General features: G+C 31.2%; 1 protein-coding gene across 1 annotated transcript; it reads left to right on the forward strand.

Moving 5' to 3' along the window:
- Positions 1-11,351: 11,351 nt before the first annotated feature.
- Positions 11,352-23,367, forward strand: LOC140449984 (cathepsin L-like proteinase). The gene is made up of 5 exons (XM_072543401.1): positions 11,352-11,443; positions 12,317-12,408; positions 20,861-21,199; positions 22,505-22,784; positions 23,024-23,367. Exons 2-5 carry the CDS (start codon positions 12,325-12,327, stop codon positions 23,269-23,271), a joined length of 951 nt encoding a protein of 316 aa, XP_072399502.1. The 5' UTR covers positions 11,352-11,443; positions 12,317-12,324; the 3' UTR covers positions 23,272-23,367.
- Positions 23,368-23,728: the final 361 nt, after the last annotated feature.

Here is a 23,728-nt window from a genome sequence, read left to right on the forward strand (position 1 = left end):
TCTGACTAACTGCTGCCAGTCCCAGGGCATTAAAATAGAAATTTTAATTTGTATTTAATTCTAATTTGAAGTTTTTTCCCTTTCGCTCTATCAGCGCATGAACAGTGTCCGCCTCCATGTGGGTGTGATCCTATAGTAGAAACTTCTGAGTTATAATAATTCATTAAAGATCCAACGTAATTGGTTATTTACTTGACCAATTACTTCCTGATATCGTCTATAATGCTTTCTATATGTTTTGTTGTCAACTAATTAAATCTAAGTATGTGATTCGTTGCCAGTATTTGGTTCAAAGAATATTTTGAAGGTTGGACGTCTAAAATTACTGCTTTTTGTGATTAGTCGATAACGGACCTATCATGTATAAACTAGGTAAAAAAGGAAAATAGAAACAGTTGTTTTATGATTTGTATTGTTTGGTTGTATTTTCTAATAAAATGGGAGTTTCGTAAATAGGAATTTTCATTATGTTGTATAGAATTTTGTTTTTATTAATTTCGTTACAGATATTTACCAGAGATTTACTTTGGTAGTAATACATAGAAGTTTGTAGTTTGCTTTTCTTAGATATTTCGAATCCTTATAGCTGTGTTTTTTTTTTAGTTAGAAAAATTGTTTATGTTAGTCAAGTATAACCATGTCAAACATTAGTAACATTGGAATGTGAGTACTTGTGAGTACTTTGCTAGTATAATTATGTGGTAACTCTATTTTATTGGAATATTTTTATAATAAACATTTTGGTAACTGATTTTCATTTATTTAAACAACAAATCCTGAAGATATTGCTGAAAATCGAACTGATATTCTACCGAGGCTCATACAGGGATTGAAAAAAAATCTGTGATGATTTTTAGTTGAGGATGCTTATTGAGTATCCAAAAGAAGCACATAATAATGCTAACATTTTTATTCTCGCCGTACCGATCATAGTATGATTTCTTCTATCTCACTGCCAGGTGTTTGCTTTGCAAGTTTTAGAAGGTACAGTGGTAAAAATTTGAATTCAGTTTCGTCAGGTAGAAATCGTTTGATTTCTCTTTTTGTTTTGGATGGCGTAGTTACGTCGGTAAATAGTTATTTTGATAACTATTGGCTTAGGACGGGAAATATTTTTGTTTTGATTCAGAGCAGTGGTTATACCGCTCTGAAGAGACCTAAAGAGATCGAAATACGTATAAGCGGCTTGCCGCTGCCCTGTATCGAAACAAAAATCTAATACCGTCATTATATTATATCGTAAGTGTTTATGTATTGTCTGATTTTGTAACTGTTTATGTTGAGACAACAATAAATGTTTAATTTATTTCCCTAAATAATTTCTGTTTAATTATTTTAGAAAAGTCTCCTAACCCCTTTTGTGTTTGTTTTTTAGGAAGGAAGAGTTCCCTTTATCCAGCAAGACAAAGTTCGACCTTTATACTACTGCCAAAAAAGGCAAATACAAAGGAATGCAGCGAATATCGTACGATAGCTTTGATGAGTCATGCTCTAAAACTGTTCTTGAAAATAATCCATAATAGGATCTATAGGAAATTAGACGTAGACATCAGTAACACTTAAATGGGATTCAGAAAAGGGCTAGGTACAAGGGAGGCTCTGTTTGCAATGAACGTTCTCTCACAGAGATGCTTAGACATGAACCAAGAAATTTACACCTGCTTTATTGATTTCGAAAAGGCCTTTGACAAAGTACAACATGAACCACTAAGACAAATTCTAATAAAGAAAAATATAGACAGCCGAGATATTCGAATTATATGCAACCTATATTGGAATCAAACAGCAAATGTGAAGGTTGAGGGTAGGCTAACAGAAGAAATTCAAATCCGTCGAGGAGTCCGGCAGGGATGCATCTTGTCGCCACTTTTATTTAATCTGTATAGTGAAGCTATTTGTGAACAAGCACTCGAGGAAGAAGATCTTGGTCTGATAATAAATGGTGAGACGATCAACAATATAAGGTATGCTGGCGATACGGTTCTCCTAACGGGAACGCTAGTAGAACTACAACATCTCGTTCAAAGTCTCAATATATACTGTAACAGTTACGGCTTGAAAATTAATTTGAAAAAAACTAAATTTATGGTAATCGCGAAATCAAAGAACATCAGAGCTAATCTTGTAATAGACAATACAACGATTGAGCGTGTGTCCTGTTATAAATATCTAGGTGCTTGGATCGCAGACGATACTGATCAAACAAAAGAGATTAGATGTAGAATAGAAATCGCTAGATCAGTCTTTAATAGAATGCGCAAACTCTTTTGCAATCGTGATATCAATATCAAAATACAAATACGAATGCTGCGGTGTTATGTCTTTTCTACCCTGTTGTATGGAGTAGAGGCTTGGACACTAAAACAGTTGACCACAAAAAACATCGAAGCTTTCGAGATATGGTGCTATAGGCGCATTCTCAGAATATCATGGATGGACCGCGTCACTAACACGCAAGTACTCCAAACTTTAGACAAAAGATGCGAAATTCTAAATGAGATAAAAACTAGAAAGATGGAATACTTGGGGCACATTGTGAGAGGTGAAAAGTACGAACTTTTAAGAAATATCATGCAGGGCAAAATTAAGGGCAAAAGAAGTGTGGGAAGAAGAAAAATATCGTGGCTTCGTAATCTACGTGAATGGTTCGGGTGTAGTTCGATTGAACTTTTTAGGCGCGCTGCTAACAAAGTCGCAGTGGCCATGATGATTTCCAATCTCCGCTAGGAGTGGCACGAGAAGAAGAAGAAGAAGAAGAAGCAAGACAAAGATTCTTCGAAGCGGCGTCCTTACTTAAAATAGCTAGAGGCCTTTCTTGTTCTTTTTGTAACCCATTTGTCTAGGAGATTTATGTAAGTACCCATTTGTTTCAGTTTTTTTTTTGTAGTTGTCACTTATCCACGACCCCCTCTCCAAATAAACCGTGAGTGCTGTTTGCACAAGTATCGTTTATTTTGCTGGCCCTATCTCCACCCCAATAAGTTCTGTCCCAATTTTCAACCCCCAAAGTAATACCCTATGTGGTAGGCAAAATATTTCGTTACAAAGTTGGTAAACTTCATTCACTCTACATATTCCCAATTGTCAACAGAAGCACGTGAAAGCCAAACAGGGTTGTACTGATGTGTATTATATGATTTTTACAAATATTTACTTTTGAAACTATTAGTGTAAGAATTTCTTGAAATTTAATCATTAAATCACAATTAAACTAAACTCTAAAAAATAATACGACCAGTAAATATCTTAACAATAACTATAACATAAATAAAACACAATATATTAACTTAAAAACACGATACAATTTGAATTTAAAATGCTGGCAAGTTGGGATCTGTAACATGAGAATCTGTCTGCCTTAAGGCAATAAATTATATTTAATAGCCTCTTGACGAATGACACGGCGAATATAAACACGTGCTCATGTTTACAGATGGTAATTTTCTAAACGAATGAACTTTATCAAATTACTATATTAACTTTTTGAGGTTGTTTTTTAATAATTAAAAAATAATGAGCAAAAAAGGTAGCTTACCTGTAAATGCATTTGAAGAATTTGCAGAACTTTTCAGTAGATTAAGAATCTTTCTTTTACGAGAATTATTCTTATTATTAGTAACAAACAAGTTTAAATACACCATACATGACAAAAGTACTATTACGTTTTATTTACGTTTTACACGTTTTATTCACCAAAAGTCCACATGGTGTTTTATTCCTATAAGTGAAAATGGACTTAGTATTCTTTCAAAGGTCACTATCTCAACTAGCAAATAGTTTAGGACCTACTGCCCTATTCCTTTAAATAAAGTGATAAAAGTTGATTATTAGTGTGTAAAAATGTCAAAATTAGAAAGAAGGGACATAGTGTTTTATCCCTCCGAGGTACAGATATAGACATAGAAAAGTAAGAGGTATATAAAATAATATAGTTAGAAACCACACATTTCACCTTCAGAAACATAAAAAAAGTGGTACAGTAGGCGGTACTGTAGACTATGTGTTTCATACTATAGTCTGGCAAAGATTAAATGAAACTACAAATCATAAATCAAGCGTCGTAAGTGATCAAAAGTAGCCGAAATCACGTGTCTGTCATGCATTCTCGGAAATTCTGAATTCGATCATTGGCGTAAGAAAATGTGTTTCCTTGCTGGTCACTTTACATTGTTGCAATATAATATTATATTTCTGCTTACAATATTAAAAATAATGCATTAGATCCAGTTTGGAAAATAAGTTTTTATTTACATTAATAATGTGTAGACTTCATTCACACCTACAGATGTAAAATACTCAAATTAGTATATTTTTCTCATTTCAAAACGATATTCAATTATTTAGTCTGTCAATAGAAAGAGTATTAGTAACCTCAGATGCTTGTTTGGTTTGTATATACATAATGTCTTTTAAAAACATACCAAAACGTATTTATTTGGAAGTTATACATCGAGTCATGCATGATGTAAATCATATTGTTACCAATATAACATCACAGTATAGATAACAACCAGTATTCTCACTCTACCGCGGTACCTTTGATCTTTTTAGACAAAATTCGGTGACCTTGACACCATATTGTCTGGACGAAAACCGTGGACTGGCCCTGCACATATGGACGCGACAGAGCCGACTTTGATTTATTTAACAAAATTGATTTTAATTTCAACCAATTTCAAAACTCTTCTTGCTACTCTTTCATTCTTCGAGAAATTAAAAAAAAAACCTAAAATTGTTTCTTTCTCTGCGTTGTATTTATGATTTTGTTTTCTAACGTTTCACAACTATTTGTTACAGAAGTGTCTTATACACTATCAAAAAAAAATCAAATGGAGAGTTATGCAACAGTTTTTAATAAATATGCTAGTTTTAAAGCTGTATGGTTATAAAGTAGAATAAAATGCAAAGTTTCATTTCAAAATTCAAATACAGAGTTTGAAATCAGTTAATATATTTTAATTATATGTCACTAAAAACACAAGAGGATGTGAACAAAACTCCTAAATATGTATATTGATTAGTGATTGATCTTACCTGTTCATTGTAATAGACTATTTTGACTTGTTATTTCGATATAAACGATTAAATAATCGTGTTATTGATGTTTCCAAATAATCGTTTTATTATTTTTTTCTTTTAGTTTTATTTTCATATTTTTGAGTATTGAAATTTCTGTTGTTGAATTTTAATAAATAGTACAAACGTATACGGCTAAATAAAGTTGTACAATATTTTTTGAGTATTGAAATTTCTGTTTTGAATTTTAATAAATAGTACAAACGTACAAGGCTGAATAAAGTTGTACAATATTTGAGTGGTCTTTGTTCAAAAGGTGACTAAAATTTATGGTACTAAATCGAAAAACATGTTTTAATAATATTCGGTTGTACAGCTAATATTTCAAAATTCTTTTGAAATAGAATGTCATTTATACCTCCTTATAAAGTCAACAGAATCAACAGTAGGGATTTTTAGATTATCAAATGTGTCACCGGTTCTATTTTTATATACATTAACATATGAATATACAGTTTTATCCGACAAATTAGTTACACTTTTTGAGTAGCTGTCTGGTATATTATTTTTAAATAATATATTAGGGCTGGGTAAACAAAATTTGCTACACAAAACATTTTTGTAAAACTTTTGGCTCCTTGAAGTATATTAAGAGACATCCTGTTTAAACTGATTACTGAATCTTCTACCTCTTGCCTTTTTTCTAGACTGTAAAATTTGAACATTTATGAAATTAGCTAAATTTAACGAAGGACAAAATTTAGATGTAAGTGCCATGTAGTCTTCAATTGTCACATTATCGACACATTTCTTTTCTGTAGAATGTACAGAATGTTTTCTGAATTTTTTATTTAAATAATGGTTTTCCTTCCATAATTTTATAACTGTACTTCATAGCACAATTTTTCTTTGAGTTTTTTCTTACAATCCTTGTTGATGTACATTAGATGTCTAACGGAATCGTACAAAGTGCTAAAAGTAGCGTCATCCTGTTAATGTTAAGAATGTATTTGTGGAAATAAAAAATAAATTTTTAAATGAACTTCATTTATTATTACATGTTGCATTAGATATTACATTTATTTATTTATTTAATAATAACAAAGGTGACAGACCCACTGTCAAAATTAGACAAAAATACATTGTAGATAAATACAATTACAGATAAAAATCAAATATACATGTATAAAACAAGTACACATTAAGTTTACAAAGTATCATTTTGTAGTTTAAAATTTCAGAAGTTAAACAAATTATATCTCATGAGCACTGATTTGCATGTATGAGAAGTCAGATCATACTTATATTTGAACCATAATTAGTTCTGCGATGAGATACATGGAAATGTAAATTCTGAAGAAGTGACCAGGAAAGAATATGAAAAGAAATTAGCTAAAGCAATTTAGGAGTATGGACTATTCTCTATGGATAATTAATTGCTTTTGTTCAAATGTGATTTTAAATGATATTTTACATTGTTGTTTACTTGATCTTGATTAATGTCAATATAATTAATTATTAATAAATTAGAAGAAACGCTCTAATACATTTTTATGGAATATGATCAGATATTTTAGTTACATCTCACTAAAAACATAAGATAATGTGAAGAAAGCCCCTGAATGGGTATATTAATTATTGATTGATATTATCTGTTCATTGTAATAAAAAAGAGTATTTTGACTTATTATATTGTTATAAACAAGTAAATAATGTTTTATTGATGTTTCCAAATAATCAATTATTATTTTTTCTTTTGGTTATATTTTCATGTTTTTCAGTCTTGAAATTTCTCTTCATGAATTGTAATGAATAGTACAAACATACACAGCTAAATAAAGTTATACAACATTTTATTATAATAATATTTGGCTTTGCAATTAATATGCCAAAGGAATATGAAAAGAAATTAGCTAAAGCAATTTAGGAGTATGGATTATTCTATACACAATTGCTTTTGTTCAAATGTGATTTTGAATGATATTTTACATTGTTGTTTACTTGATCTTGATTAATGTCAATATAATTAATTATTAAATAATTAGAAGTAATACTCTAATACATTTTTATGGAATATGATCAGATATTTTAGTTACATCTCACTAAAAACATAAGATAATGTGAAGAAAACCCCTAAATAGGTATATTAACTATTAATCGATATTATCTGATCACTGTAATAAAAAAAGAGTATTTTGACTTTTTATATTGATATAAACAAGTAAATAATGCTTTATTTATGTTTCCAAATAATCAATTTATTATTTTTTCTTTTGGTTATATTTTCATGTTTTTCAGTTTCAAATTTCTCTTCATGAATTTTAATGAATAGTATAAACGTACAAAGCTAAATAAAGTTCTACAATATTTTAGTGGAAATTGTTCACAAGGGTGGCTAAAATTTATGGTACTAAATAGAGAAACATATGTTTTAATAATATTCGGCTGTACAGCTAATATGTCAAAATTCTTGTGAAAGAGACAGTCAAGTATACTAATAAAGTTAACAAAATCACCAGTAGGCATTTTTAGATTACCATATGTCTCACCAGTTCTATTTTCATATCCGTTAAATATGAATATACAATAGTATCTCACAAATTAGTTACACTTTTTGAGTATCTGCCACATATTTCACAACTATGAAATTCTTAAACATTTTTTCATAAAATATCCACACAAATATGTTATAAAATTTCAATTTTTCAATTGTCAATATACTTCTTTTCTGTAGACTGTAACTTCTGAATTTTTTTTTTAAATAATGGTTTTCCTTCCTTAATTGTATAACTGTACTTCATAATACATTTTTCAGGGAGTATTTATTGATAATTGTTGTGACACTTGAGTTGAACTTAGTGTTACTGGACGTGTAGTTACATGTTCAGGTTCTCCATGGAATATGTTGTTTTTACCAGGAGTAATAGTAATATCCTGAAGTACAGTTATAGTGGATGGTTTATGTTTAATACTAAAATTTTTCTCTATATCCATAGCTGAACTTTTCACTACTTCTAAAAGAAAAAGAGAAAGCTTAGATATGTGTTACATCTTAATTATTTATTTTAGTTACCTTCATTAATAGGACATCTTGGAAGACATATGTTTTGGACTACTGCAGAATAAGTATGATCAAAAGTTGATGAGCCCTCCATTAAAGGAAAATTTGTGGGAACTGCTGAAGAATCGATTTTGTCATATCATTCAGAAACATCTTATTGTCGAAATGAGTACCACAAAGATGATGACTTCTATGTAAACGTTCTGCCTTATCCAATTAATCTTCTCGTCCACATGCCATTAACCAAATGTTTGCCCTAAATACAAACATTTTTTAATACACGATGAAAATCCACCGTTAATAAATAATATAACATCTTAGCATCTGTAATACACAATTTTATTAATAATTAACATCTTTTGGAAACGAAAAAAAGCTAACATTACTTTTTATAGAATTATTACAACACTTTATAGCTGCACAAGTGTGGCAAGTCTTTTTGTTTTTATTTTTGTACATATCGACGTACTTATACAACGCAATTGCGAAATAAAAAATGTATAAAGAATATTTGTATCTATAAATACACAAAAAGTAAACAAATACAATGGCCTCTATATTATTTATCTATGACAAATGACAATGGCCAATGACCAATGATAGCCGTCAAATTTTTCGGACGCCAGAGAAAATGGCGTCGCTGTCTGCGCGAGTAAAATGCGCGAACTTTCGCGCCAAAGCGGAGTGGGAATACTGGTTGTTGTCTATACTGTGATAATATTCCTTGCAATTAATTCTACTTATTGCGTTTATGGCAGTAAACAGGACGAAACGTAATTATCAAGATTCGAAATTTATGTCTGAGAAAAGTTTAATTTTCTTGATTGTCAAATAACCAGAAGTCTATATAATAACGGAATTAATCAATGTCCTGACATTATGTCAAAATGTGTATACACAGCAAAATAAAGAAAAAACAGATGAATCAACAGCTAAATTAGCAGATTGCCGCAACTACACAACGAAGCAAATACTTTCATTTTATAAACGTCAATAAAAAACTAAAAATTCCGTCAAAGGAAGAACTGCAATACAAAGCAAACGTTTAACTTGCATGGTATGGAACAGGAATGATAACACAGCCTAACAAAATGAAAAAATTTGGAGCTTGAGCAATAACGAATCTTAAATATTTTTGATGCTCTGATTTCAAAATTGACTTATTTTTCAAACAAGTTTTTTTTTGGTATCGATGGTATAATTGTAACTTCGCTCGAAAAGATATACACAAAGTAAAATAAAAGACAATAAATATGATAAATTATTCTATTGTAGACTCAAGACACCAGTCCAATATAATAAACGTTCGCACCAAAAGAGGAGCAAATGCTGGTTTTGATCACAACTGAATCGAATATAGGGTAAGGGCCAGAATTGTAAACGTTTAGAAAAGGAAATACGTTCTAAACATTAACAATACAATGTAGAAGGACTTAAAATACAAACAAAAATAGAGAATATAAACAAAAGATAAACATCGAACTAGAAAACAGACGAAAACATAAAAACATAAATGAAGAGTGGGAAGGGTGAAGAAACATCATGAAAGAAGAATTATTAGACGTGGAAGGTAAACAAAGAACAAGAACAAATGACTGTTCTAACGAAGAATATTAGATTATAGTAGAAGGAAAAAACAGAGCATATTTAATGACGCAATAGTGGTATATAACCCGACAAGTAGAGGAGGAATATAAATAACTACGCAATTAAGAAAAGAAAATCCACCGCAGAAAGAAGAGAGAATCTATGAACAAAGAACTACAAGAACTGAACAAAAGCAAAAAGGAATTCAAACAAAAGAAGTAAAGAGATAAGGGGGGTAATATATTGACAGAACAACAGCAAAAAAAACTAAGAAGATGGAATTCCTGAATTAGACCGAAAATGTTTTAGATTACATGGATGTATTAGATGTTCATTTGTAATACGCCGTTTAACGTTTTTTTATAAAAATATTGCTTTTAATGTTCTTAGTATGCCATACGCTAAATGAAAAACAAATTCTTCGCTGCTGCTACGCTTCTTGGTAAAACTCATAAGCACAGCTAAATTATACGATAAGGTACGATATCACGCTTATGACTCATTTCATTATTTCTTTGCTGGATTATTTAATTTAGCACAGCTCACTTACCGTATTTTTATCAAGACATCGCGTTGCAAAAATCTCATTCGTTTAGTCGTATTTTTATTGCGTTTAAGAACGGATGATCTCTTATATTTTGCTTTAAATTTTTATAACATGTTTTGCGTTAAAAATGTATCCAAACATATAGAGTCCTGGGAAAACACTTTAATAGCCGAATTCTCGGTTTTAAGTTGAATATTTTGGATGGCATACCGTGTTTTATTTGAGCACGGCAGTAAACTCCTGATAGCCTTTTAAATTATGTAGTTATATCGTAGATTATTCAGAATATTGTGATCATAACACAAAACGACTTAAGTAGTGCGAAATAACACAAACAGAGCTATAGTTAATAACAATGATTAAGAAGAAGAGGAACTCGTAAGTAGGCCGTATCATCTGAAATACAAATAATTTACTTAATAGGAAAGATGGGAAACGGTAGAGGCGAAGGCAGAAGAGCAATGTCATTGTCTTAACAACATCAGTGCTTAAGCACTGAATATTCAACAACTAAGAACGGTGCAGAATAGAAAAGATCTTGATGTAATGATGGAATCTCTAGCACTGGAGGTTTACTATTACCATAAGAAGAAGGTTTAACAAAGATCACCAACGAAATAATAATCTGGCAACTCGTACGATACGGTCATGTGAAAACAATAAATCAAGAAATATGGCAAGAAGAACCCCTAATCTATCTATCTTCAATTAGAAGAAAACACGGACCACCAAAAATAGCATAAAAAAAAGAATATTGGCGAGTCAATGGGAGCAAGAAGATCTAGAATAAAACCTTGGTCTTCTTCTTCTTTGTGTGCCGTGCTTGTATTCAAGCATTGGCTATCGTCATATTGACAAGCTGATGAAATGATTCTCGGTCGGCAGCTAGATGAAACAGTTCCTCGACCGTTCGACCTGTCCATTGTCTAATGTTACGCAGCCAGGGCAGTTGTTTTCTTCCGACCCAACGTTTTCCTTCGATTTTGCCCTGAATGATTAACCGGGGTAAGCGATATTTAGGTCCTCTCATTATATGACCGGTACAAACCGGTATAAACATTGGTAGGATAGGAAAAATAATCGATTGTCGTTTATCTTAATCTAAATAATTCCTTGTAATCGTTTATTTAATAAAATTAGATATAATCTAATAGCCACTTTAAAATTTTTAGACAATCGTTTAAAATTAAGATTACACTTATATTTTTGTAGCTCTTTCTGTAACTGTTGAGGTAAGTGTGTTTTTTAATTATTTTTTTTTAAATTTTGATTGAAACTAAATGTATTATACTCATGAACTTTAAATCTCTATTTTTATTTAGAATTTAGTACGTTTTACTTTAATTAGTTTAACCCGACGACTGTGTAGTAAAATTTTCTGACAGTAGCTGTGTGTTGGGGTAATTATCACCCCATTTTTTTTTATTCATAAAATTGAGAAAATATTTTATTTTTACATGCATCTTTGAGATTTTAAATCATAATTATATATCCTTTATAAAATTTATATCATTTTAAAAATTTCCGTTAAAAAATTTAATGATTAAAAAAAGATACTAAAATTTAGTTTACTATCCAAAATTTTTATTAGAGATACAGAATAAAAAAAAATACAAAATTTATAAAAAGTAACCAAGAACTTTTTTAAATAGCATAATGAACAATTTGTTGCAAATTTAGAACAAAAATATGCACATGTTCAACACAAAAAAATGTCACATTTCACAAATTTGTTCTGACACTTTCTGTCCTTTTCACGGGGACACACTCCACATCTAAATGTTATTAGTTGTTTCTTGTTAGGAGGTCCTTGAGTGTCCTCTCCGCTGTCATTTCTTTTTAATTTCTCCCTTATGTCTGATGGTATTCTTTGATTGCTACTTTGTTTTTCAATTATGTATGGTTTAATTAGTGCCAAACCAAGGACACCAAAGAAATGTCTTTTTAAATCCGAAAATTACCGGAAGGTACTCGTGGCGCCAGAAGAATCTGGCGATGTTGTCACTATTTTAACAAGCACTAATGAACGACGTGGGTGATTTTCACCCCACATCACAGTTGCCGGGTAAAATAATGTTAATAAGGATTCAATATGTTTATTTCAGAAAAGACAATGAAAGTGATATTCGCCATTACTTGTCTTATTGTGATAATCACCGCCGAAGTGACTGATTATCAGCAATGGATGTCTTTCAAGGTAAGCGTATTCTTCCAAAATATAAATTGGTGTAACATCATACAGAAGGATTGTCAAACAGACCAAAAAATAATAAGGATATCGATGGAAATTAAAAAGTTAAAAGAGTTTTTTATAATAATGTGGATGCTCCACATTATATAAACAGCTTCTTGCTCGATATAAATGAATTATGTAGAAACTTGTTTGCCATTTGTCTTTAGATTTTTTCGACCAATCAAAATTAAAGTTTGATCAAACTGATCTTGAAAATGGAAGATCCTCTATTTTTAGAGAACTTCATCAAGCTCAGGATGCGACGTCATATCTGCCCTATTAAGAAAGAACCCCATATCTCCACTATAGCGAGTTTTGAGAAAAACGCGATTTAAGATTTTTGATTAATCCCTTCTGCTTTTGGTACAATAATAACAAAATCATTTAGGGTAGAGTGTGTAGCATTGTAGTTAACTTTAAAAAAAAAATTGCAAAATTATCATATGGACATTAGTTATGCGATATACGGGCTAACAAAACAAAGAATTATGTCAAGTTTACTTAGCTAAAACCACGTATTATCCAAATTTGTCTTAAGCTTGGTTTTAACTATGTAATTATTAACTATGTAACTATAATAACTGACTCGAAATTCAAGACATTTAAATATTCTAATAATATTTTTTATGAACATTTGTTGAATAAAACATAAGTATTTACGAAAAACGTTTATTTAAAAATACAAAATGAAAATTATTATTAATCCGAAGTTGACAATTCTTCCCAAAATTGATGGTGGTTCGCCGGTATAATTTGACCTAAGTTTTTTAATATTTGTTCTTTTCTCTTTTTAGCAATTCCAGAAGGTTTCGTCACAGGTGTGGGATCCTTTATCTCAGATTTTAACACTCTGAACTGCAAAAAGTCCATCTCTATCAACTCCTCGCTAACGTCAATCTTATGTGTAAAATCTTGCTCTCTCTCTTCATAATTACTTTAATAATTTAATGGGTAAATACGTGACTCTGTTTTCTTTGATTTTGACTGTGATGATAAGTCTTTCCAGATAAGAAAATCGGAAACCGCCTTTCTTTTACCACCACACGATTCAAATTACACGTTTTAACGGCCTCGACGAAATCATGATACTCATAAACTTTCTTTCCGGCTTGCAAAAGAAATAATATAAAACCACTTGCTCATAAAACCACTTGCTGGTGGAAACTCTTAGCGGTGTTGCTCTATTCCCTAGAAAAAGCCTCGCATATCGTTTTATCCTACGTTAAAAACCCGTATCTGCTGAGCATATACCAGGTTTTTACTACGAAGCGTTAAATGCCAGGTTTATACAAAGCATAATATTCATTTTTGGCGTTTACGGGGAAACTATTTTCTTCCATAAAATATTTAGAAATGTAAAATACGGGTTTTTCTCTATGTGAATATGTTATATAAATCATAATTATTCATATGGTGCAAATATCCCAATTTTTCAAATTTTGGAGATACGGGGTTCTTTCTTATGCTGCTGAGATATGCTGTCAATTTTTTGGTTTGGTCAAACTAGTTTGATCAAATATTTGACCGTCTGACATGGACTTAATAATTATAATTTACTATATTGATATTTATTTATATTTTATTATTAATTTAATATTTTGTCTGACTTTGACGCGGCTGTCGGAAGCAGAGATATGAAACCAATAGGTAAACAACTCCTATCTAAAAGGTATATAAAATTGGAGCTAAGTCCGCCATTTGCATTGAGAAAAGCAAAGCATTTTGTACGAGACGCACAGTAAAGCCTCGATGGTTAGCGGACTGTATACTTAATTAATTGAAATAAGACTCACGAAACTTACTGTAGTTACACCTTTATTTAATTTAGACTATTTACCATTCACTTATGATAATTAGATGGCTATAAGCCAGAGCTAATACAATATTTACTAGTTCAATAATAATAATAATTAGATGGCAACAAGCCAGAGCTAATGTATGTTTTTACTTTTTATAAAACTACAACTAAAAAAATGGCGTTATGCGTAATGAATGCACTGGCGCAGAAATGTCACTTGTCACTTTTTGGTGGTGGCAGGGAGAAACACTGTCACTTCCGACCGAACACACCCGAACCTACAAAGCGTCCCAATAATTTTGCATAGGTGTTGGATATTGTTTCCAACATGCTGGGGGCCAGAGCATTTCATGTGAAATCTTACAAATATAGCTACTATCTAAAATACTAGTTATACTACTTCTTACACTAAATTAATTTTATTTACATTATTTACAATTATTCATAGAATGGCAATACTGCCACCTTTGTGACTGATCTTACATAGGTCCCATTTTTGGTTTTAACTTCAACAACCCTAACCATTTTATCCTTTCCAGGGATAACCTTGGTGATACGTGCAAGTGCCCATTTAAATGATGGAATATTGTCTTCTTTTAGTAAGACTAACATATCTTCCTTTAAATTAGGTAGTTTAATTTTTTCATTTAAACCGACATTTTCTATTTTTACTGATTGATTATAAAAGTTATTAATTTGATTGTTAGCACCCTTGAACGTGGATCCATTATCACAATATACGTTCAAAGGCTTCCCACGGCGAGAAATGAAGCGCTTAAATGCTGCTAAAAAAGTTTCAGTAGTAAGGTCTGATAATAGTTCCATGTGGATAGCTTTTACAGAAAAGCACACAAAAAGAGCTATATAGGCTTTTGTGCTTATTGATTTTCTTATTCTCGATTGCTTGACGAGAAAAGGGCAACAAAAGTCTATTCCCACATTTTGAAATACTCTAGCAGCACAAACTCTTGTTTCTGGTAGAGATCCCATTAAACGTTCAGAACATTTTGCTTTAAATTTGAAGCATATTACACACTTTTTAGTAATTTTTTTTACTTCTCGGTTTCCATTTATTAACCAATAATTTAAATTTAATGAACTTAGCACTTGCCTGGGACCAGCATGAAGTAATTTCAAATGTTCATCCCTTATTATGAGATCTGTATCATGACTAGCCTTTGGCAAAATTATTGGATGCTTTTGAGTATATAAGATGTTAGAATTATGTAATCTACCACCTACTCTTAAAAGCCCATCACCATCAACAAAAGGAGACAGCGTACTTAATGGTGATTTTAAAACTATATTTGATATAAGATCTTTAATTTCCTGAGAAAAATGATAATATTGTTGACACTTTATAATTACCTTTAAAGAATTATCTAACTCTAGCAAATTTAAATTACCAGAAAATTTTTCTGTGCCTTTCAATTTACTTAGAGAATTATTTTTAAATCGTAGAATGTATGCTGTAATTCTTTGCAGTTTAGTTATATTGGAGTATTTTTTAAAGAATGTATTTTCCTTTGTTTGTATAACATGTACACTAACTTTTTGTTCAGGCATTGGATAAGGAAATTGAACAGGTAGCTCATTATGAGCAAAATTTTTGTCCAACAGCATTTTTGGACCAGTAAACCATAAGGGATGCAACTCAATATCATTAGGCTCCAAGCCTCTAGAAAGGCAGTCTGCTGGGTTTTCTTTGCTATTAATATAAAGCCATTTAAAGTTTCTGGACATGTTTTGAATTTTTAAAACACGATTAGCTACATAAGGAGTTAATTTGACAGGTTCGGTTTTTAACCAAGCCAATACTATATTTGAGTCACAATAAAGAAAAATCTTTTTAATATTTGCTTTTAACAAATTATAAATTTTAAAAGTTAAATTAGTTAACAACAAGGCACCATTTAGCTCTAGTTTAGGTATAGTTAACTTTTTATTTATTGGAACGATTCTAGACTTTGAGCAAATTAAATTAACATTAACTGTGTCATGACAAATAGTTCGAGCATAAAGTGCTGCTCCATATGCTTGCATTGATGAATCACAGTAAACTACAAGTTCAATACTTTCAGCATCAGTAAAGGCTAAATTTCTTGGAATTTTTGAAACTGGCATATTTATTAGACCAGTAATAAAATTTTTCCAAATTTCCTGCAAATCATTAGGCAGTACCTCATCCCATTTAATTTTACGAAGCCAAATTGTCTGCATTATAACTTTTGCTTTGACTAACACTGGACCTGCTAATCCTAAAGGATCATAAAATTTTGATATAAAGCTTAATACCTGTCTTTTTGTTAGACAGTCATTGATATTAATTTTTGGCGATGACAATTTAAAATTATCAGTAATGGTATCATATGATAAACCTAATGTTTTTACAACAAAGTTGATTTTATTTATGTCAATTTCATCAAAATGTTGATTTTCTTTGGGGATATCACTTATTATTCTTGGATCGTTTGAACACCACTTGTGCAAGGAAAATGACCTTAGTTGCAAAAGAGAAATTAGTTCATTTTTGAGTTTCTTTGCTTCTTCTATAGTATCACTTCCTGCTAGGATGTCATCTACATAGGTATTATTTATTAATGCTTTAGCTGCCAAAGGAAAATTTTGTCCTTCTGTATTGGCTAGTTTGACTAAACATCTAGTAGCTAGAAACGATGAGCTTCGTAACCCATATGTTACTGTTTGCAACTGGATACACTTTAGCTCACTATGTGGTTCTCTCCATAATATATTTAAATATCTTCTGTCTTCAGGGTGAATAAGTATCATTCTAAACATTTGTTTAATATCAGTAGATATAATATATTTATAAATTCTAAATAGGATTAATATATCAAATAGTTCATTTTGTACAACAGCACCATTATATAGAAAATCATTTAAGCACTTTTTGCTCTTAGATTTCATACTACCGTCAAAAACTATTCTTAATTTTGTAGTCTTCTTATCCTCTCTTATTACTGGATGGTGAGCCATAAAATAAACCTCGCCGTTATTTAAAATTTTTGGATCATAATGAACAATTTTAGCATGACCAAGTTGAATATATTCATCTATGAATTTTTTATAATCAAAGTATAGAGTTGGGTTTAGAACAAACATTTTCTCTAAGTTTTCAAATCTCTTAAGAGCTACAGCAAAAGAGTTACCTAAATTAATATTTTCTTGTTTTAGAGGCAGATTAACTTGATATTTATTTTCGATTATTTTTATTGAATTTTGAAAACTAGCCTCACAAGCTTCCTGATCACTTGTAAATTCTAAGAATACTTCAGGAACCTTTTCCATTTCCCAAAATTGAGAGATGGCAGTGTCTAAATCACTATAAGTTGTATGCATGCATACAATATTTAAATTTGAGAACTGGTTGGTTGATACAGATCCACTAACAATATAACCTAAAAGAGTATTTTGAAGTATTAGTTCTTGGCAGTTTATTTTTTCTGCGAGCAATATTTTAAACACAACATCAGCTCCTAGTAGTAGACTGATTTCACCGCTTTGATTAAAAGTGTCATCAGACAATTGAACAAATTCTGGTATTTTAGATGTATTAAAACTAAACCTGGGTAGATTCCCTGTTATTATATCCACTACAGAACATTTTATATTTGTACTGAAGTCATATATACATGATTCTATATTCAAATCAACTGCCTTTTGGATTCTTGTGCTATTTTGTGAAATCCCTACAATATCTAAATAATTATTGTATGTCTTTAGGTTTAACCTTTTTACTAAACTATTTGTTACCAAAGAAACCTGTGAGCCTGTATCGACCAAACCTCTGACAATCAAGTTGTGACCTGATGCTGTTCTAACCTTTACCTTTACAGTAGGTAAGATTGTATTTGCTCGATTTTTATAAATCGAATTAAAATTTACTACAGCATCGTATTGCGATGAAGTGCTTGCATCTTGATTAGATTGAGCAATATTAGAACTTACTGCCACTTTTTCTAAGTGCAGTAATGAATTGTGTCCTTTGTGACAGGTTTGGCATTTTAAATTTAACCTACATTTATCAGTATGGCTGTTTAAACATAGTTTACATAGTTTGTTTCTATCAACAAAGGAAATTCTTTCATTGACTGAAAGGACTTTAAATTTTTTGCAACTATAAAGTTTATGTCCATTGATGGAACAGTATTGACATTTAACATTACTTTGTGATTTGGTTACTAAGTGTGTAAGTTGTTTATTTTCCTTCAACTTTGTTTCAGATGTACTATTAGTGGCTTCAAGAGCCATTGCCCTATTTTCGAGATATTTTAGAAATCCATTTAATGATGGTAAACTTGAACTATCTCTATCAATTTGATATGACCTATTCGTAAACTGATCTATTTTTCTAGACAGTATACAGACTAAAAGCATATCCCAGCTATCTACTGGTTGATTAAGATTTTTTAAGGCACCAATTTGTTGTTTGACCTTACTTATAAATTCTCGTAATGAACTAGCAGTTCCTTTTTGCATGGCAGGTATATCAAGAACTTGGTAAATATGTGAATTAATAATCATAGTTTCATTATTGTATCTGTTATTTAAAAATTGTAAAGCTTCATTGTATGAATCATTCACTAATGGCAGATTATTTATTAAGCTGAGGGCTTCATGTGTTAAATAATTTTTTAGATAAAATAATTTTATCTACGCTTTTTAAATTTATATTTTTGTCTATAACTGCTGTAAATATATCTATAAATGATTTATATTTAGTTAAATCTTTCCCATCAAATGTGGGAATTTCAATTGAAGGTAATTTAGTGGTACTGGTTGCATGATGCTGTGGCATATTATGAACTAAAGGCACTGTGATTTTATTGTTTTTTCATGGATGTAACTCCTTGGATGGTTGCCAATAGATCTACATATTCAGCTTCTATGTCATCAATATCATCATCAAAATTTTCATCTAAATGAGCAATTTCTGTATTTAAATCAGTTATAGTTTTAAATGATTTACATAACATGTCTTTTCTAATAGAAAATAGATCATCCTTTTTTGAACTTTCTGGATCATCTTTATGTTCACTAATAAATCTTTTTACCCGACTTATAGTGCTTACCGCTTGCCTTTTCCTTGTTATCAGTTTTTACAAATCCTTTTTAGACATATTTAAAGGCTTTGTTAAGTTAAGTGACAAAGTATTTTTAATATAAAAATGTATCTATGAGATTCTGAAACACTGATAAAAAAAGAAAAACGGTCGTTAAAGTAAAAAATTACCTTTAAAATATTAATTAAACATAACACACAAGACAATACATACAAAAATAGGACCAAATACCTATACTTATATTTTTAAAAACAGAAATCAAAGTAAATATTTGTTACTTAATAGGGTTATGTCCAATAAATTGTTAATTTTTGACGTAATAAAACGGTGAATGCCAACGCGAACACAGAGCACAGAAATCCAAGTTGGTGTCTCGGCGTTCCTTGGCTCGATGATTGTCATAAAGGGAAGAGAACAGTCTTACTTACGGTTTCGTTCCGTGTTCTATTTATTGACATTAGAGCTGGCAGCCTGGCAGCAAACTTCAGCTTGGACGCTAAATTTGGCGGGCTCCTTTTTTAATGTTTCAGGAAATATGAGAATTTACCTTCAGTTTCGGGCTCCCAAAATTCTGGATTCCACATCTGTGTCGATGGACCATAATTTATGTACGAGACGCACAATAAAGCCTCGATGGTTAGCGGACTGTATACTTAATTAATTGAAATAAGACTCACGAAACTTACTGTAGTTACACCTTTATTTAATTTAGACTATTCACCATTCACTTATGATAATTAGATGGCTATAAGCCAGAGCTAATACAATATTTACTAGTTCAATAATAATAATAATTAGATGGCAACAAGCCAGAGCTAATGTATGTTTTTACTTTTTATAAAACTACAACTAAAAAAATGGCGTTATGCGTAATGAATGCACTGGCGCAGAAATGTCACTTGTCACTTTTTGGTGGTGGCAGGGAGAAACACTGTCACTTTCGACCGAACACACCCGAACCTACAAAGCGTCCCAATAATTTTGCATAGGTGTTGGATATTGTTTCCAACACATTTCCCGGTCATCGCAGTCAGAAAATCCTGCATCGTTGTTAAGCTTATCGTATTTTATGAGATGGATTATTTTACTTACTTATATTCTATTTAACAGGAAGTTACAAGAAGAAGTTTTAACAAGAAATTAACAAAGTAGAAAAATTAATATAGTTAATTACTGTAAAAAAAAACAAACGAAGACAAGTAAAAGAACAAATTATTAAATAAACAAATAAAACTTTTATCTTCAATGCAAATAGAGGCAGAGAGTTAAAAAATTTAAGAAGTAGGTACAACTTCTATTTGTTCGATTTCTTTAGTCAGAAGTAAACAAAGTATGCTAAGCAACCATGCAGATGAAATACACAGCGAATTTTTGTTGATACGTTAGCAGGGGCTTCGTATGAAGCTTCGCGTTAGTCTACAGTACCGCCCATTTTACCATCTTTTAATTTTTTTTTTATTACACAACGTCTAATTATCAAATTTTTAATCAATAGTATAAAATATAAAATAACTATATTTGCTTTAACTTTAAGGCCCGACATTCCAAACAATATAAAATCACAGAAGATAAACTAAGATTCCAAATTTTCCAAGACAATCTTCGCGAAATCGAAGAGCACAACGCAAGATACACCAAAGGAGAGGTAGGATGGTTCAAGGGTGTTACTCCATTCGCCGATTGGACCAAAGAAGAGTTCCAGGGACTATTGACACGTCAAGCTGCCTCCAGGCCCAAATTAAACGAGAGTTTGGGAGTGTATATCGCCGATCCAAATGTTAATTTGCCCTCATCTGTTGATTGGAGGAACGAAGGGGCAGTATTACCTGTAAGGGAACAAGGTTTTTGTGGATCGTGTTGGGCGTTTAGTACGGTAAGTATTTTATTTTAAAATAACTTATATAAACTTATTCGTTTTCTTAATTCCAGCCTTGAGGCAGTTCATCTTACGTATTTATTTTTCATTGAACGAAAATTTTTTCTAGCAGAATAAAGGTTTTTTGTTTACACTATATATTTTGTATGAAATAAGCTTTTCATATTATTTCCATCTAAAGGGGAATATATATGTATAATATCCATTTTATATTTATATTCCCATCATCTCTACATATTCAAAGAGCATACCGCGTTGTACCCCCTCAACCGACTTATCGAAATCCATAAACAAATTGTTTTCTGTATTTTCCATAATTTTTGGAGTAATGTCAACATTGAGAACAAAGCTTTTCTGGTTCCCAACCTTTCTATGAATCCGAATTGTTTGTTTTCCATTGTTTTTTTTTATTAATGTTTAATACTGTGAAAAATTATCTTAAAAAGTAGTTTGAGATAGTGACTAGTGACTCATAAGACTAATTAAGTCTTTCGCTGATCATACATTAGGTTTCTTTGGAAGTGGGAAAGACCGTCTCAAAGTCCTTTCTGATGTCACTGTCGGAAAGCGTTAAATCTGCATTACCGGCCGAGCATAAAGCTTAGTTAAGACCGAAACCATTTGTCAACTGTCAATTCTTCTTCGTCTGTCAACTCTCAATTTTTCTTCTTTTCCGTGGCTAACATCAGAACGAAGCTACCGACCAATGGAAACAAAGTCCCGTCCACCGAGGCCACAAACGATCTATTCGCTCCTTCTTATAAGCAACCGTTATCTGTCATTTCAATTGTCGTGACGTTTGACGTGGTAAGTTAAAATTACGTGTTGTTTTACCTAGGATGTAACATTTTATGTGACATTTGACACAAAACGTAACATATTATGTGACACATAACATTATGTGATATATTATGTGACATTTTATGTGACAGTATATGACATAATACGTGACACGTGACATTATGTGACATGTGACATTTATGTAAAGTTTGAACTCGTACGTTACAATTTTGTGACGTTTGACTTAGGATTTGACATTTTGTGTGACATTTGACACAAAAACGTGACATATTATGTGATACGTGATATTATAAGACCTATTATGTGACATTTTGTGTGACATTATGTTACACGTGACATATGACATACTATGTGACATTTATGTGACGTTTGACGTCGTACGTTACAATGACGTGATGTTTGACTTAGGATCTGACATTTTATGTGACATTTGACACAAAACGTGGCATATTATGTGATACGTGACATTATGTTGGTATATTAAAACATGTTAGTTTTTAGGTTGGAGCTCTAGAGGGACAAGCAGCGATTCACAAACAACAAAAAATTCCTTTGAGTCCACAAAATCTCATCGACTGCTCTGACAATGACGGTTGTGGAGGTGGTGATCAAGTGAGAGCTTTTCAATATGTTCAAACAGATGGTATTAGCTCTGAAGCGGACTATCCATATATTGAAGATGACGATCAGATGTGTCAAAAAAATGTTAAAAAATCGATTACTTCTCTCTCGGGATACAAACATCTAAATCCAAATGAAGAAGATTTAATTTCTGCTATTGGTAAGTGTACATATATCTAAATCAGCATTTCTTTAACTTTTTGGTGGCAAAGCTCTATTAAAAAACTAAATTTTTAACCGAACTCTAGCACTAAAGTTTATAAAAGACAATCTTTAATAAAAGTAAATTATAGATAATAAACAAAAGATAATTAACATATCGTCTTTATCATTATGTAGGTATATATTATTGCAAATTGCAAAATGCGTCTCTGTTCATTTTTTTTTTTTTGTTTTTAGCTACGGTGGGACCAATCTCTGTCTCAGCTATTTCAAACATGTGGTCATTATATGCAGGAGGTATTTATGATAACAGAGATTGTGGAACCAGACTCAATCATGCTTTAGTTGCTGTAGGTTACGCGGAAGAGTACATTCTGCTTAAAAATTCTTGGGGAACAGACTGGGGAGAGGATGGATATATAAAAGTAGCAAGAGGACATAACGTATGCCAAATTAATAAAGACAATTCTTATCCTATTTTGTAAACTAAATTTAAATTTGATATTATCGTGTCAACCTATTTATGGACCAATAACAATGCAAATATGTGAAATTTAATAAAAACTTTAATGTATAACAAAGGCATTTCATTTATTTACTTTACTTTCCTCCTTTAATATCTGGTTTTAATTCGGCTTTGTGTATTTAAATTTAGCATTAAAATGGCTCTGGGCAGGTCACGTATCCCGATATAATGACAACAGGTGGACACGGAGAATTCTAGAATGGAGACCAAGGACGACAACAAGAAGCATGGGAAGACCTCAAAAAAGATGCGTAGATGACATAAGAACAGTGGCAGGCAAACAGTGGATTAGATGGATGATATAGGAGTGGATGGAAAATGGTTGACAAAGAAAAAAAAAGAAGAAGTATTTAAATTTAAAAGGTTTTGATTTTCGTAGCATTTTTTGGAGTAATAATAGAAAATTTGTGTAGTGT

The sequence above is a fragment of the Diabrotica undecimpunctata genome, chromosome 9, assembly GCF_040954645.1.
Source record: "Diabrotica undecimpunctata isolate CICGRU chromosome 9, icDiaUnde3, whole genome shotgun sequence".
Lineage (NCBI taxonomy): Eukaryota > Metazoa > Arthropoda > Insecta > Coleoptera > Chrysomelidae > Diabrotica > Diabrotica undecimpunctata.

Excerpts from the sequence above, each read along its gene's own strand:
- LOC140449984 (XM_072543401.1), top strand. The coding sequence starts at position 12,325 with ATGAAAGTGATATTCGCCATTACTTGTCTTATTGTGATAATCACCGCC. Across the intron at positions 21,200-22,504 it reads CGTGTTGGGCGTTTAGTACG|GTTGGAGCTCTAGAGGGACA; the intron begins GTAAGTATTTTA and ends GTTAGTTTTTAG. Across the intron at positions 22,785-23,023 it reads AGATTTAATTTCTGCTATTG|CTACGGTGGGACCAATCTCT; the intron begins GTAAGTGTACAT and ends TTTTGTTTTTAG.